This window comes from Hyaena hyaena, unplaced genomic scaffold (assembly GCF_003009895.1).
Source record: "Hyaena hyaena isolate Hyena2069 unplaced genomic scaffold, ASM300989v1 scaffold_429, whole genome shotgun sequence".
Lineage (NCBI taxonomy): Eukaryota > Metazoa > Chordata > Mammalia > Carnivora > Hyaenidae > Hyaena > Hyaena hyaena.
This window is the reverse complement of record NW_024081060.1, coordinates 344,234-358,845: the sequence shown is the minus strand read 5'-3', so window position 1 is coordinate 358,845 and position 14,612 is coordinate 344,234. Positions and strand designations below refer to the sequence as shown.

Here is a 14,612-nt window from a genome sequence, read left to right as displayed (position 1 = left end):
TCCGATTCTGTGTCTCCCTCTCTCTCTCTGACCCTCCCCTGGTCACTCTGTCTCTCTATCTCTCCTAAAAATAAAAATAAAAACATAAAAAAAAATTTTTTAAATCCACTCTTATAAGTGTTTTAAGGGTCAACATGCCATGGAGTGGGTAGTTTCTGCCATCGAGCCGATTCTTTTTCCTCCTTCTCTACATCTCTCATATCAACCCCTTCCTTCCAGAACCCTTTGATCTGCCTGATTTCTGTCAGTGGCTGGGGAGGGTAACCACACTGTCATCACAGATTTGGGGAGCTTCTCTCTCTGCTCCTACCCTCCCCACCTGAGCAGCTTGGGCCACAGACTGAGACTCTCAGCCTTCATTTCTATCCAAACTCTGATGTGAGGTGAAAAGGGCCATGGGAGATGAGGTGGTTGCTCTTTTTATAGAATAAAGGCTTGTTGCCAGAAAAACAAAACAAAACAAAAATCTCCATCGAAACCTCATCTCCTCATCTCTAGATTTCCAATCCATAAGACATATGTACCTTCATACCTGACATTTTATTTGACCCTCATATCAAGTCCTGTCCATTAGCCAGTTCAGGCTAACATAACAAAATACCATAAACTGCATGGCTTAAACAATGACAAAAAAAAATTATTTCTCACAGTTCTGGAGGCCGGAAGTCCAAGATCAAGGTGTCAACATGGCAGGTTTCATTCTGAGATCTCTTCTCTTGGCTTGTAGCCACTGCCATCTTTTATGTGTGCTCAATAAAATCTTTTTATTGTGCACATGTGAAGAGAGAGAGAGACAGAGGGAGAGGGAGAGAGCAAGCTGTTTGGTGTCTTTTTTTATAAGGGCACTTGCAGGAGGGTAGCTCCACCTTCATGGCCTCATTCAAATGAAATTATCTCTCATAGGCCTCATCTCCAAATATCATCACAGTGGGGGGTTGGGGCTTCAATATATGAATTTGGGGGGAACACAAACATTAAGTAGATAACACCTGAGAAGAAAGGTTTTGCTAGTTTTCCAGGTGAGAAACTGAGGCTCACAGAGGTAAGTATATAGTCTGAGCTCACAAGAGAGAGCACTGGAGGAAGGCTGTGTCCATGATGATGGCCTCTCCATGGTGAGCTGCTTACCCAACTCTTCCCCTTACCACCACCTCCCCCAACCCAGGAGCCTGAAGTGCCATTTGAACACAGAGATATTTTTTCTAAATTCTTAGAAGGATGTGGTAGTTTAAAAATATGTCCACAAATTCTTTAGGAGTCCTCCCATCAAAAGGTGGAATCTAATTATCTCCCTTTCAATATGGGCTTAATTTGCCAACTCACTTCTAAGGAACAGAATGTGGCAGAAGTGTAGTGTGAGATTTCTAAGATTAGGTCTAAACGACACCATGACTTCCTCCTTGCTCTCTCTCAGATCACTGGCTCAGGGGGAAGACAGCTGTTGTGTTGTGAAGACACTAAAGAAGCCCCACAGAAAGGACCACATAGCAAGGGACCAAGCCACCTGCCAGTAGCCAGTGAGGAACTAAGGCCTCGTGCCCTGCAAGTGCGTCATCTTGGATGTGATCTGTCCAACCCCAGCCAAGCTTCAGGTTAGTGCAGCCCTGGTTGTCATTTTGACTGCAACTTCATTAAAGACTCTGAACCAGATCCCCTAGTCGTCACTCTCAGATTCTCAGAAAAAGACAAAAATGCGTGTCACTTTAGGTTGCTAAACTTTGGAGGCATCAATAGATAATTAATACAAAAGGAAAAGCATTTTATACTATTCTCAGTTCTCCATTCTTCATATAATCCATGTGGCCAAGCCATACCAACATTTCTGAACATCTATTTCTTCTTACAGAAGATAGCAATAATAATATCGTATAGCATGCCTGATACAAATATCATACCTAGCGACAACAAGCTCAAAAGAAGTGCTCGGTTAATTGTGGCTGTTTTCAACATCTTATCAGCCATGTGGCTTCTTTAGGTGAGTTTCTGCCTCTCTTCCCTCACATGAGGTGTGAACCTCAACCTTAGGTTAGTGTGCATCACCTAGCAGAGAGCCCTAACAGCCTAAACCTCACAGTTTCTCCATTTCAGTACAGAGAGCCTTGCTGCAGAGAGTGTCACTCCTCTCTCCTGGTCTTCAGCTAGCCTCCATTCTTAACCTTTCATCTCAGAATTTCAGCTTTGATGCTTCCCACTTCCTTCCTATGGTTACTTTAACTAAAGTGAGTCAGGTCTTACTGAAAAACTGACCACAGCCAGTCAGCCCCTATCCTCCCCCGGTCCAGGACTGCCTGGGCAGAGTGTGAGGGTGATCAGTGTTTACTCAGACCATTGTTTCCCTCTCTCTCCTCCAAGTCACGGGGCCTTGAGTAGGGCTTCCCCAGCTACCATGCCCCTCCCAATAGACCGCAGTCAAAAGCCAACCTCACATTTGTCTGGTAGCTTAAGGAGGGAAGAGAAGGGACTGCAGCAGTTTGAATCCTTGGGTATTCTATCAAGTGGGCTAATCTGCTTATATTCTATTCGGTTGGATGGTCCTCTGATCTCATCTCAAGGAGGATTTGGTAGGAGATTTTAGTTGTGAATACCAGTAACAATCACACATGTGGATAGGGACCATTCTTAGCGGCGAGGAGCCATGTTAGCTCTTTATCTTAATTTTCACAACAACCCTGGTAAATTAGTATTCATTCACCCAGATCTTTGGGGCTTGAAGAAGCACAAACAAAGCAGAGCAAAAACCCAACCCAACCCAACCCAACCCAAACAAAACCCCAGAAAACAAAGACAACACAGAAAAAAGTCCTCTGCGTATCTTTCTAATGTTGGTATCTGCAGAACCTTATCCTTAGCCTTGAAAATCAGCATGATCTTTAAGAAGTTAAGGATAATTTCTTAAAGGACTCAGTCTGTAGGAAGACCATGGTTGTCTTTGCTATTGCCTTTGGAAGTGAAAAGTCTTTTTTCCTCTGATCAGATTTGGAACTTGCCTCCTCTCTGGGAGAGTGTAGTTGGCTTTCTTTACCTGAAATGCAGAATTCATTCACATACTCTCTTCTATTTTAGAAACACTGAGGGAGTAATTTTAGTCGAACAGAAGTCAACTCACGCCATATCATAGTTTTAATAAGACTCATTTATTTATTAAAAATTAAAATCTGCTATGAAGACAGACAAACAATGTAACATTCCCAGAGGAATTGAATTGCTTCTAGTTAAAACTGAGTTCTATTAGAACCAACTTTAGGTTGTTATAAATAACAAGGAAGGACACAGCATTCAAGAATGAAGTGGTTGAGGAAAGAGGTCAAGGGAGTCCCTCTGAGCCACTGGAATATTAATTATCAAAGGGGCTCCCTAGTTTCTCCTCCTAAGAAGGTAAGAGTCATTACAACACTCTAGGAGCCCCAGGCCCGGAGAAATTATAGGGAGGTCAGGAAAAATAGCTCAACAGCTATGAAGTATGGTCAGGCTTGGAATGGAAACATCAGTAGACTCCCCAAGAAACATTGTTTTCCTTATATAAGTTAACAATTTCTCTTAAAATACTCAAATATCATAGGGTATCACCCTATGAAAACAGCTTACACACAGGTGAAAAAATAAATATTGAAAAAAATTATAATATTGGGCTTCTTTCTAAATAGTTCACAGAGAAGCTCAGTAAATAAATACTAATGGGTTGAGGTATCAGAGGTAATAAATATTCTAAGAGAGAGGTATGACAGGGTTCTCCAAGGAGCTGTTTGGCTCTCCCACATTTCTGAATGGGATTGTATAGATCTCCAATTTATGTCCTAGAGTCCAGAAGAGTTGCCGTCCTGCATGTTCGGTTCCCCAGCATGTTTCAGATTTTCATCTTCAATGTCATGTAAGCTTCTATGTAGTTGATGAAGATGTCAAACTCACCCATGGCTTTGTAGACACCTTTCTCTTGGAGCTGTGTAGGGAGATAAAAAATGTTTAGTGCAAACCCCATTTGAGTGAGTAAATGAGTACCTGGCTTGGATGGGCATGACCCTGGGGCCCAGGAGATATACTCGCTCCCATGTGTTGGGACATGAAGGACAGACCCTAGGAGCCTGAGGGTATTCCCGGTGGCTTGGGAAAGGTTACATGTTCTAAAGCATGGCTAGCGAGTAACAAGAGGAACACTCACTTTATAAAGCACAAGTCTACAAAATGATTCCTTTTAAACAGTTTTAAAGGTCATGTGCTCACATGACACTTATTCAGAATTGGGAGAAAAGACATTAGAGGAACAACTTTGAAAGCAAGACAGTAAGAAGAGAGAAGAGAGCCCTTTTATGTTTATGCTCTCCCACCATTGGTTTGAGCAGGCCCTGGCCTGCTCCTCTGGTCTATTATCAGGGGGTCTATGCCCCCTGATGGCTGCCCAGTGTCTGTCCCCAGCTCGCAAAGAGGACAAGACCACATGGCTTCTGGGCAGTGGGGTTGAGGAGTTCACAGACAGTTGGAAGCGTGAAACCCCATTTGATCTGAGAGCTGACATTCTCAGGCACCTTGGCAGGTGTGAACGGCAGCTGGGAAGGGAGTATAGACCAACGCCAAATCAATGAGAATTCTACTTCCTGCTCTCAGTTTTTGGGAGTCTAGGTTGAACCCCCGGTGTGTTTGTGTGTGCACATTCACGTGTTGGCTTCCTGCACGTGTGGCTTTAGTCTAGATTCCCAACAAGCTACTTTCTGTTTCCTTTGTCACTCTCCCCAGCATCTACCTCACTGCGTTCACAGGCTGGCTGGCTGGCTCAACCCACAGGCCTGCAAAGGCGGGGAGCAGTCATTTAGAAACCCCCAAAGACACTTCACAGAAAACAAATATAACCAAGGCGGCAGCTCCTCACTGGCTGGGGAGGTCACACCATCTGTGGGGTTCCCACACCCCCTTCAAGAGACGGACGGCCTGCTTAGCACCTGCCAACTTGGGGAGTGGGTGGAGGTCACGTTCCCCAAGTCCTTTCTGCCGCCATCCACTTACCTTATTAAAGGTACTCTTCACCTGCTCCACCACCTTGCTCTTGTTTTCACAGGGCAGAAATCGATGCTGTGAAGGAAGAGAGAAAGTGTTAATGCCATTGGCTCCCAGCTCCTGTGTCCACAACACTTGGGGGACAAGCTGGAAGCACGAAGAAGGGACCAGACTCATCGTGGATATCTTACCCCCACAGCTCCTGGGGCGAACTGAGCCCTCCCTCACTCTGGCCTACTAGACAGAGAAGAACCAGCCCAGGGAGCCCAGGATGAAAAGTGCTTCTCTCCAGGCGCCTCTCTGAGTTGTTTGCAAAGCTTGCATGAAAACCCAGGAGCTGGAGCTTGGAGCTTCCTCTCCGAACACCACAGTGCTGACAAGTGCTGAGCCAGCCGTTCTGTCCTTTCCTGCTTCCCTCTCCTGTCCCTCTTCTTCAGTTCCAGCAGCCAAGGACCATTTCTAAGTCCTCTGAGGACTAGAGATGCAGCCTTGGTCATGCTCACCAAAACTTTCGCATAGTCCCATCCTACAGAGAGAGGCCAACTGGTTCCCCAATTATCAGTGAGAGAACAGAGGAAACCAGTGGTGAGGGTATCACTTCAGTTGGAGAACTTTTTATCCTGGGGAATTATTCGTAGACACTAGCCTGGGGACGAGTAGTCTCCAGAAGGCCTTTCGTGGGCCTTCTAAAGTGCCAGGGAAAGTCCTGTCAATTGGGCCCCACTTACGGGCTCTGCTTTCCACAGGTAGAGAGCAAGAGGTAAGTGGAGTTTCTTCTCCACGGGACTCTGCTTCCTGGCCCATTTTGCTGGGCTCAGGGTCTAGAGCCAAAGGGAGAAGGGAGCCCAGACTGCAGCTCTGGGCCCCTCTCACAAAGAGAGAGGAGAATAGTTAATAACCCACAAGTGACTCACAAATAACAGGAAAGCTGTTTGCAAACATGTAAATGCCTAGCAGCCTCCCCCACTCCCTGCTCAGAAAGAAATGAGCAAGAGATGGAACTCTCGCGCCTTCGGAGAGTCCTCCTGCCAGTCTGTCTCCGCTTCTCTGGGTGTGAGTGAAAAGTGCCAGCTGAGCCACAAGGGGAAGAACTGATCTGCACTCACACAGCGCCGCAGCCTCAGCCTCAGGGTCTTCAGCTTTTCTCCCAGGGAATTCACGTGCTGTTTGATGTCTGGGTCGTGGTTCTCAGCCTGGGGCATCACCTCCTCCAAGTAAAACTGGATCATCTCCGACAAGGCTTGGCAACCCAGGTAACCCTAAGGCGGGGAGCGGGGTGGGAGTGAGCCACCGGTGACTGGGGAGGAAGAGCTGCTGCCTCAGCTTGAGGGGACAGCTCTGTCCCCAGGGACCTTTCTTAACCAGCCACCTCCCCCAAGGACAGCGCTTTGGCTGTGTGCTGAGTTAAGATCTTTCCACTTCTCCTTTTCAAAGCAAAGGAAGCAGACCCAGCTCCCAGCCTCCCTTCTCTGAGTCACGTTGCACCCTCCCCTCCCGCCCATCCACCCACCCGAGCTCTCACCTTAAAGTCCTCCAGCAAGGATCTAGTCAGCAACATGCTGTTCAGCTGGTCCTTCGTTTGCTGCAAGAAGAACAAAAGGAGAATGCACCTGAGGTTTGAGGAAATAACCGAAATGTCTTTCTGATGCCCTCTTATTTATAGAGCTTCTGAGTTTGAAGTAGTGCAGGAAAGGAGATTTTCAAAGCAGGACATTCAACAGGGATGGATCCCTTAGTTAAATCGGGTCCTTTTCCCCAGGATCGAGTTGTTTTTAAAATTCTGCCAGGTTTTGAAGCCAAGGCAGAAGCTTGATTTGGTCCTGGTCTCCTTTCTGCAGGGCTGGATCGGGTTCAAAGGGGCCACCCACGCCCACACACCCTTCAGTGCTCTTTGCTTTTCCTCTCTCCCTGCTGCGGACATCCAGCTGCAGCTTTGAAAGCCGATGCAGGTTTCCCCCCTGTACGGCGCTCTCCCAAACACTCAGGCTTTTCCAGGTTCTGGAAGCCCACTCAGCTGAGGCCATTTATGTTTCCCTGCCACAAGGTATGGGGGACATCTTCGTCTTCAGTCAGACCCTTTGTAATTTCTCCCACGTTTCTAAGTATAGGAGTCATAGTGCATTTACCTGTTAGGTGGCTTTTTCTGCACATTTATTCCACAGAGACTGGCCTTAGCTTAACTCACTGAACCTATGGCTCGACCTGGGACTCTTTAAGAACTGAAGTTTGAGAGGAATGGATGCTGGGGATGGAGGTGAAGGAGAAGAAGGGTTCTTAGACCTCTAGGAGAATGGCTAGTTGGGGTGATCCCAGCAAGGAAGGAAGGAAAGGAGGGCATTCATACTCACAAAGAAAGTCTTCACCTTGCCGAAGGCAGCTCGGAGCTCTCGGAGCATGTGGGGCAGGCTGGTCGAGAAGTGGGTGCAGTTGTCCTCAAATAGGGTGCTCTGGTGTCGGCTGGCTCCCACGCCGGCGAGGAAGACCAGGAAACACAGAAGTGCTGGGCTGGGCATGGCGAAGCTCTGCCTTCTGAGAGTTTGCCTTGTGGTTTGGTGTTGCAAGAGCAAGCCCCTGGTGTGTAGACCTTCACCTACTGGGTCCCCCTTTTATATTGTGGGTTCAGTGAGGCCTCCTCATTCATAAAAAGCCACAGTCACAGATTTCCTGGCAAACAGCCCCTCCCTTCCCTCGACCTCTCCAACTTTGCATTCGCTGAACTTCTTAAAGTTGTTAATTTTTTCTTGCATCGTAAGCAAAACAGATTGTTGAACAATGAGCTTTTGCATTACAGCTATTTTTAGGATGAGCTACCTCTCTCTCTCTGTTTTAAAATAACTTTCCAGCTTTTCTTAATAAAAAAAAGAAGTTGATTTCCTGGGGTGAACAGCTGTTCTGTGCATAGAGGCCCACAGTTGTGGGTTCCATTCGCGTGTTCCTAGGTCACAGTGACGTGCACAAATGGCCATTCCAGAATGCACTGGAATTGAGAAATAATTGGATCCTCTCCCCAACCTGAGTTGAATACCCAAGACTTTTCTTTGCTGAATTGGAAAGAGCCTCAGTTTCCCCAAGTGAGAACCAGGGTGATCTAAATATTCTCAAAATTCCCTCTGTTTCTCTCATTTTTATGTTCCAAGAAGGCCTCTCAAGGAAGTCAGCTTCCTACAGGACTAGCAAAGCCATGGGATGTGCTCCAAGCTCCTTCTCCAGCCCTGAGTTCATTTCAACTCTCAGATCTGTGTCTCTGCCTCCTCGGTGGTCCCCATGCTTGGGGGAAATTAGCAAGAGTAGTCCACGCTTACTGATAGCTTGGCACCTGCCAGTCACTGTGACCATTATGAGTCTTCATTTCATAGTGAGCAAATGGAGGCACAGAGATGTTAAGTACACTGCACAAGGTCACATGGGGGCTAAGTGAGAGAGTCAGACTTTGTACCCAGTCCTGCCTGACACCAAGGCCACGCTCCTTACTCTACACTGTGTAATGAAAAGGTTGGATTAGAGAATCCTTTAGTTTTTTTTTTTTAATTGTGAGCTTCTGTGGTTGGAGACATAAGCTCGTAAGATGGAAGTGGGGGAGGGAGCAAAGGTAGAAATAATAAGGAAACTAAGTCAGGATCCCATGAAAGCTAGACAGCAGGCCCCTTTCCTTTCTCTTACTATCCGTTCCCCTGCCTTCCAAAAAAGTCTTGGCCATCTTGTCTTGGACTTGCACATGTGGGTTTTTGAGGGTGGGCAGGTAGGGTAGCCAGATGTAGTGAGGAAGGTTGCTCTACCTCTAATAAGGGAAGGACAGGGGTGGTGACATCACTTGTTTGGGTATCTGGAAAGTCTCTGGGGTTCCTTTGATATGCCTTGACCTTCTTCTATAGGGGCTTATCCCACCTCCCCAGTGAAGATAGGAATGAGGAAGACCACCGCCCTTGGTGGGCAGGAGGCCTGGGCTCTGCCCTGGTTTTGCCACTCTTTAAAACCAGGGAAAGTCACTTGGCTTCCCTATGTCTGTATCCCTTCTGTCACAAGGTGGCACCAGTAATTGCCCTCTTGCCCACCAGGGGCCTTTGGGCTTCACATGAGAGGGGCTTGGGGGAGTAACAAGTGGGCTCGGATATAGGCTACCTCCCATGTTTCTGTTATTTCTTTGCCCTCCTGCGTCAGCACTTGGGACACCTCACATGGCACCCAAGACACCCCCTGAGTCTTCCCCAGCAGACAAGGTCACTGTGCCAGAGCAAATGGGGCAGGCATGCTGGGGCCAGGCCAGTTTGGAGTGAGTCCAAGGGAAAGAAATGAGGGGGTCCAGGCCCTACCTGTGCATGTAGCTTGTGGGTCAGGATCCGGGGGCTGTGGCCTCTCCTTCCAACACTTTGGAGAGTGTCAGTGCAAAAGCCTAAGAATCATGAAGGGAGAAAAGACTCTTTTAGAAACACGGGTGGAGCTAATGCAGGAATTTTTGTTCCTGCTGATTTATATTGGGCGTAGGAGTACTGAATTTTGCTGCCAGGAAGCAGAGAAGAGGTCAAGAGCTGAGTTTTCACCCCCTCCTACCCTTCTCCTTCTCTCTTGTCTTCTGGGTTTTCTGAACCATGCATGCTTTAGCCCATAGAGCTGATGGCCTCTCTAAGCTGGGTGTTCTGGGTGCAGATGCAGCATGGCGGAGTCAGGTCAGAGGATTCAAACCCCAGGCAAGGCTATGAGGCTCCTCTCCCTGACCCAGGCAGTGTAGACCCCTCCTTCCTTTATTTGCTCCCATGCCATGTGATTTCCTCTACTACTAAACCTATAGGCTGACATTGCTGCCATTTCTGTGCACACCTTGCCTCCCCCAGTCAACTGGGAGCTCCCTGAAGTAGGATTTTTTTTTTAACTATTGCTTGTGTATCTGCTACCACGCATAAGGTCTGGTCCATGGAAGAAGGTTCCTGGCCATACAGCTTTCTCTTTTCTGTATTGGGATGGGCATAGCTGAGTACACGATGAGCCTGTGCCAGGGCTGGAGGAAGTAACATGCAGAAGGCTGGTCTGGGCACTCAGAGGGATAGGGAAGCAACTCAGAGAGGCAGGCCAGCAGCTCTTACACTTTCTTCTTATTTGAGATACACACACACACACACACACACTCATACACATACACACGTGCACAAGATGGCAGGGGGCAGGAAGCTAGGTAAAGCCATTTCTATCTTTTTTTTTTTTTTACTTTTTATTTACTTATTTTGAGAGAGAGAGAGAGAAAGAGCACAGAGAGAGGAGGGGCAGAGAGAGAGGAAGACAGAGAATTCCAAGCAGGCTCCATGCTGTCAGCACAGGGCCTGACATAAGACTCAAACTCACAAACTATGAGATCATGGCCCAAGCCAAAATCAAGAGTCAGATACTGACTCTGGATCTATTTCTTTAATCCATAATTTATTAGGTAGGGTTAGGTTTAGGCTCTGACTTCTTTATTTGTTTTGGAACATGTGGTCAATTATCCAAGCCATTTGTTGAATAGTTGATCTTCCCCCTACTGATTTGAAATCATTGTCCTCTCTCATCTCAAAACTTCAGAATCTAAATGACTGGAGATAACCATAGCAAGTTTTTGGATGCAATTCCTTAATTAACAAATGGAGATACCAATGTATTTTCTATCAACGTATAGGATTGACGTCAAGCTGATAGGAGAAAATGCAGATAAATATTTTGGGAGAAGTTAAGAGCCCCTGTTTTTATATTGACAAAACAACAGGAACAATAAAAATAGGCATCATTTGGGGCAACTGGGTGGCTCAGTCGGTTGAGCGTCGGAGTTCAGCTCAGGTCATGATTTTGCAGTTTGGGAGTTCAAGCCCTGCATCAGGCTCTCTGCTGACAGCTCGGAGCCTGGAGCCTGCTTTGGATTCTGTGTCTTTCTCTCTGCCCCTCTGTTACTTGTGCTCTGTCTCTTTCTAAACAAACAAACAAACAAACAAACAAACATTTAAAAAAATAGGTACCATTCTATTTTTCAAGGCTGTGAAGATATCTGTTCATTTGAAAAGTCATTAGGATCCATTGGGAAAAGTCTCAAACTCATAGTCACATTGAAACATAAAGGTCAACAGTCTGCACATTACAGAGTTTGAGTTTGGGTTTTAGTACAAGGGAAGAGCCCGTGTAGGGGAGGAAGTGAGAGAGGAGGCCACTATGAACGATGGAGTGTCAGTCTGGCCACCATTTGGTTCTGTGGAGTTCATGAGGACCCAAATGCCACTGATCACTGTAAGCTCCATGAGAGCTTGTACCTGAGTACAATCTTCACTCAAGTCCAGATGCATAGCAAGGGTCTAATAAATGTTTCTTAAATTGAGTTTAAATGACTTTCTCCCATGGAGACTCACTGGGAGAATCAGAGGAACATTGTAGGAGAGGAAATACCTCCCCTTTTCCACTCCTCCTCCAGAATATTCCCAAATTTCTGTATTCAGCTGCAAATGAAATAAAACCTGATTAATCATGGCTTAAAAAAGAAAAGGATATTATTTTTTTGGTTTCCCTTAACATGAAGTCAGAGACGGGCAGTCTGGGGCTTGTTCAACACCCACATCATCTAGAACCTGCTTTTTCTTGCCTTCCTGCTTTCCTCTCTGTTGTTGCAAGATGTCAGGGAGAAGGAATGTAGATAAAGTCCACAGGTCCAAAGGCATGTCATCCCAGAAGATCCTAACAATCTTTCCAGAAACCTCCCCTCAGCGAGTTTCACCACTTTAGCTGCAGAGGGGTCCAGGCAGACAAGCACTGCTAATGTGTGTGTGTGTGTGTGTGTGTGTGTGTGTGTAGTATGTGTGTATATTGTGTGCTGTGTAAATAGATTTTGAAGTCCCATCCAAGAGCACAAGAACCCATAAGGAATCATCTTCCAGCTACCCTCCTGCTCAGCAAAATGGAAGCCTTCCTGGCACTGTTGCTTTGCGTCATGTTAAAATTCTACAACAGCCCTGTGGGCCTTCACTAAACCACAAATGGAAGGCTAACAATGTAGGCTTGCTGGCCTCAGGGTTCATGTAGCTTGCCTGGCAACCTGAGCTACTCAGGAGGGAGCAGGCAGGTCGGTGATACAGGCAGAGAAGAGGGGATGGTACCTACCTGGCACAGGCTAACGACTATCCTGATGAAGAATCCCCTTGGGGCTTGGCCTCTACTTACCCATTAGTAGTTATTATTTTAAGGCTGGTAATGGGAGTTTCATTTCTTCTTATTTGGGACATGTAGTATGTACAATGCCTTCCCCAGCTTGAGACTTCTAGTATTCCCTTGAATAACCTTCCTTAGCATCCTGGACAGAAGCTTCCTCAGCTGCTATGCCACAACAGGCCTGGTCAACAGCACAAAGTCTGAGAGCACAGCCCCAAGTGTGGCTGGGTGGCAGCGTCAGGGGACAGGGCCCTGTGGCACTGTCCTCTGCTGGGCTTCTCTGACTTTGGCCTTGTGGCTGGGGTGCTTCAGAATATGGACCAGGTGGATCAGAAGTTTCAGAGGAGCCTGAGTAGGGGCCGGTCCCTAGGGCAAATCAAGCAAGGGTTATGCAAACTGTATCGGGTGCCTGTCCTAGGAGTGTGGCCCACAGACATTGCAAACCACAGCGGAAGGGCTGATCTTTGGACAGCCAACGTGGAATTCCCCTTTGTGCAACCGGGGCGCCAAATCAAGCAATTTGGATTTTCCTTAGGGGACAGACACTGTGATCTGTAACTTCTCACATGAGAAATTCGGTGTACATGGGCTGGGACACCAGGTGTTGGAGCCTTTGCTCCCCAGAGGACACAGTTGTTTCTGATCTGTATGACTACCTAGAATAACTGGTGTAGTTAATAAAGTACTAGTGTAATTATTAGCAGTACTAGTGTAGAATAACTGTGTAGTTGCACAGGGTCCCATACTTATAAGGGCTTTTGCTCAGCTGTTACTGCCTTGAGATACTTAGTAATTATTGAATAAATGGTCCCACATCTTCACTTTGCACTGGGTCCCCAATTTACATAGTTGATTCTGTATATGAGACTGAAGTCATCTTTCTCTGGTCTCCCCTTCCTCTAATGTTTCCTACTGCAGTGAGTGACATGACCCTCTAACCCAACATACAAACCAGAAACCTAAAAATAACTTGCTGGATCCCCCCCTCCTTTGCCAAGTTATGACCAATCTATTACTAGGTGCTCCTGATTTTTCTTTGCAAACATCTTCCAAATCTGCTTACTTTTCTCCATTTTTATCATCATCAGCAACAACTTTCTGGTTCAGACTACCATCTTATCTCTCCCAGGCTCTAAAATAAATGCCTAATTAAAATTCCAATATCCATTCTCCAAACTGTTCTCCACTTTGTAGGCAGAGTGATTATTTGCAAATAGCAATCTGATCATGATTCTCCTTCTGTTTACACCCTTCAGCGGCTTCCCACGCTCTCTTTCTTGGTAAAATAAAGACCTGCATTCTTCACACTGTCTATGCATTTTTTTTTTTTATCATCTGACCCTCTTGTCTTGAATTTCAGTGCTCCATATTGTCCCTGCCCTTCAGCCTCATTGACTTTCCTCTTTTTGTTTTTTGTTTTCAAATAGTCCATGCTTTCTCTCCTATTGCAGGGCCTTTGCACATGACATTTCCCCTTTCTGGATTGTTCGTCCCCTTCCCTTCATCCTTCAGTTATCAACTCAGATGTTACTTCCTCAGGTGAGTTTTAACTTATTTTTAGTTGGATATTCTGGATATATCTTCTCAGAACACCTTGCTCCTTTCCTTTATAGTATGTATGGCAGTTCATAATTATACATGTAGTCTTGTGGCCATTTGATTGAGCTCCATACTTGCCATTAAACTGTCCTCCACAGGGCAGGGCTAGTGTCTGTTTTTGATCACCATTGTTTGCCTAGTACTTAGCACAATGGGCACATCCAAGGTTCTGCTAAATATTTGTTGAATGACTATGTGTTTCCTAAACTTTTTGTAGCTATAACTGACTACCTTTGTCTTCCATCTCACAGAAAGTAGAAGATGAATTCACTTGGGGAAATAGCTACCCTCACAAACTATATGCTTATTCCCATTTACTTTTCCATTTTTAAAAATCAGTCTCATTACTAGTCAACACTCATGCAGGCAGGTGTTAACCAAAGCTCCCATGATTCTTGAAGTGTTTAAAATACCGTAGAATATCAGAAGAAGGACTTTAGCCATTATATAACCCATACCTCTCATTTTACAGATGGGCAAACGGAGGCCCCGAGAAGAAAGTGACTTTCCCAGGCACTCAAAACAGTTAATGGTAAAGGTGGAATCTGACCTCAATTCTCTCTGGATTATTCTCAAATCAGCACCTAATTCCTTGGTTCAGAGGAGTATTAAATCGCTCTGAATTCTCATGACCCACACCAACACTAGAGGGCGCTGTCTAAGATGTGAGCAGTGTGTAGTTGCAATGGTGAGAAGTTGAAAGTCATGGAAAGTTTCCCTTTAAAAACCAATATGACTCCACTATGTGCTCCGCAGGTATGTAGCTCTGTGCTTGGGAACTAGAGATGGAGGCGATGGTTGCTTAGATATAGTCCTAGGGAAATAACTTGAAGCCTTAGGATATTTGCAGACAGAAGACAGTATTCTTACTG

General features: G+C 46.0%; 1 protein-coding gene and 1 long non-coding RNA gene across 2 annotated transcripts; one reads left to right on the top strand and one right to left on the bottom strand.

Annotated features, from left to right (window-relative positions):
* Window positions 1-3,138: 3,138 nt before the first annotated feature.
* Window positions 3,139-7,576, bottom strand: IL10 (interleukin 10). Its single transcript, XM_039252660.1, has 5 exons — window positions 7,335-7,576; window positions 6,509-6,568; window positions 6,093-6,245; window positions 4,996-5,061; window positions 3,139-3,937 (listed from the first exon to the last, which is right to left on the bottom strand). The coding sequence occupies exons 1-5, from the start codon at window positions 7,497-7,499 to the stop codon at window positions 3,845-3,847; spliced, it is 537 nt and encodes a 178-aa protein (XP_039108591.1). The 5' UTR covers window positions 7,500-7,576; the 3' UTR covers window positions 3,139-3,844.
* Window positions 6,149-14,393, top strand: LOC120245582. The gene is made up of 3 exons (XR_005531830.1): window positions 6,149-6,239; window positions 13,593-13,680; window positions 14,213-14,393. It is a non-coding gene; the product is annotated as an uncharacterized LOC120245582 (long non-coding RNA).
* Window positions 14,394-14,612: the final 219 nt, after the last annotated feature.

Excerpts from the sequence above, each read along its gene's own strand:
- IL10 (XM_039252660.1), bottom strand. The coding sequence starts at position 7,499 with ATGCCCAGCCCAGCACTTCTGTGTTTCCTGGTCTTCCTCGCCGGCGTG. Across the intron at positions 6,246-6,508 it reads CCTTGCTGGAGGACTTTAAG|GGTTACCTGGGTTGCCAAGC; the intron begins GTGAGAGCTCGG and ends TCCCCGCCTTAG. Across the intron at positions 5,062-6,092 it reads GGCTGAGGCTGCGGCGCTGT|CATCGATTTCTGCCCTGTGA; the intron begins GTGAGTGCAGAT and ends CTTCCTTCACAG.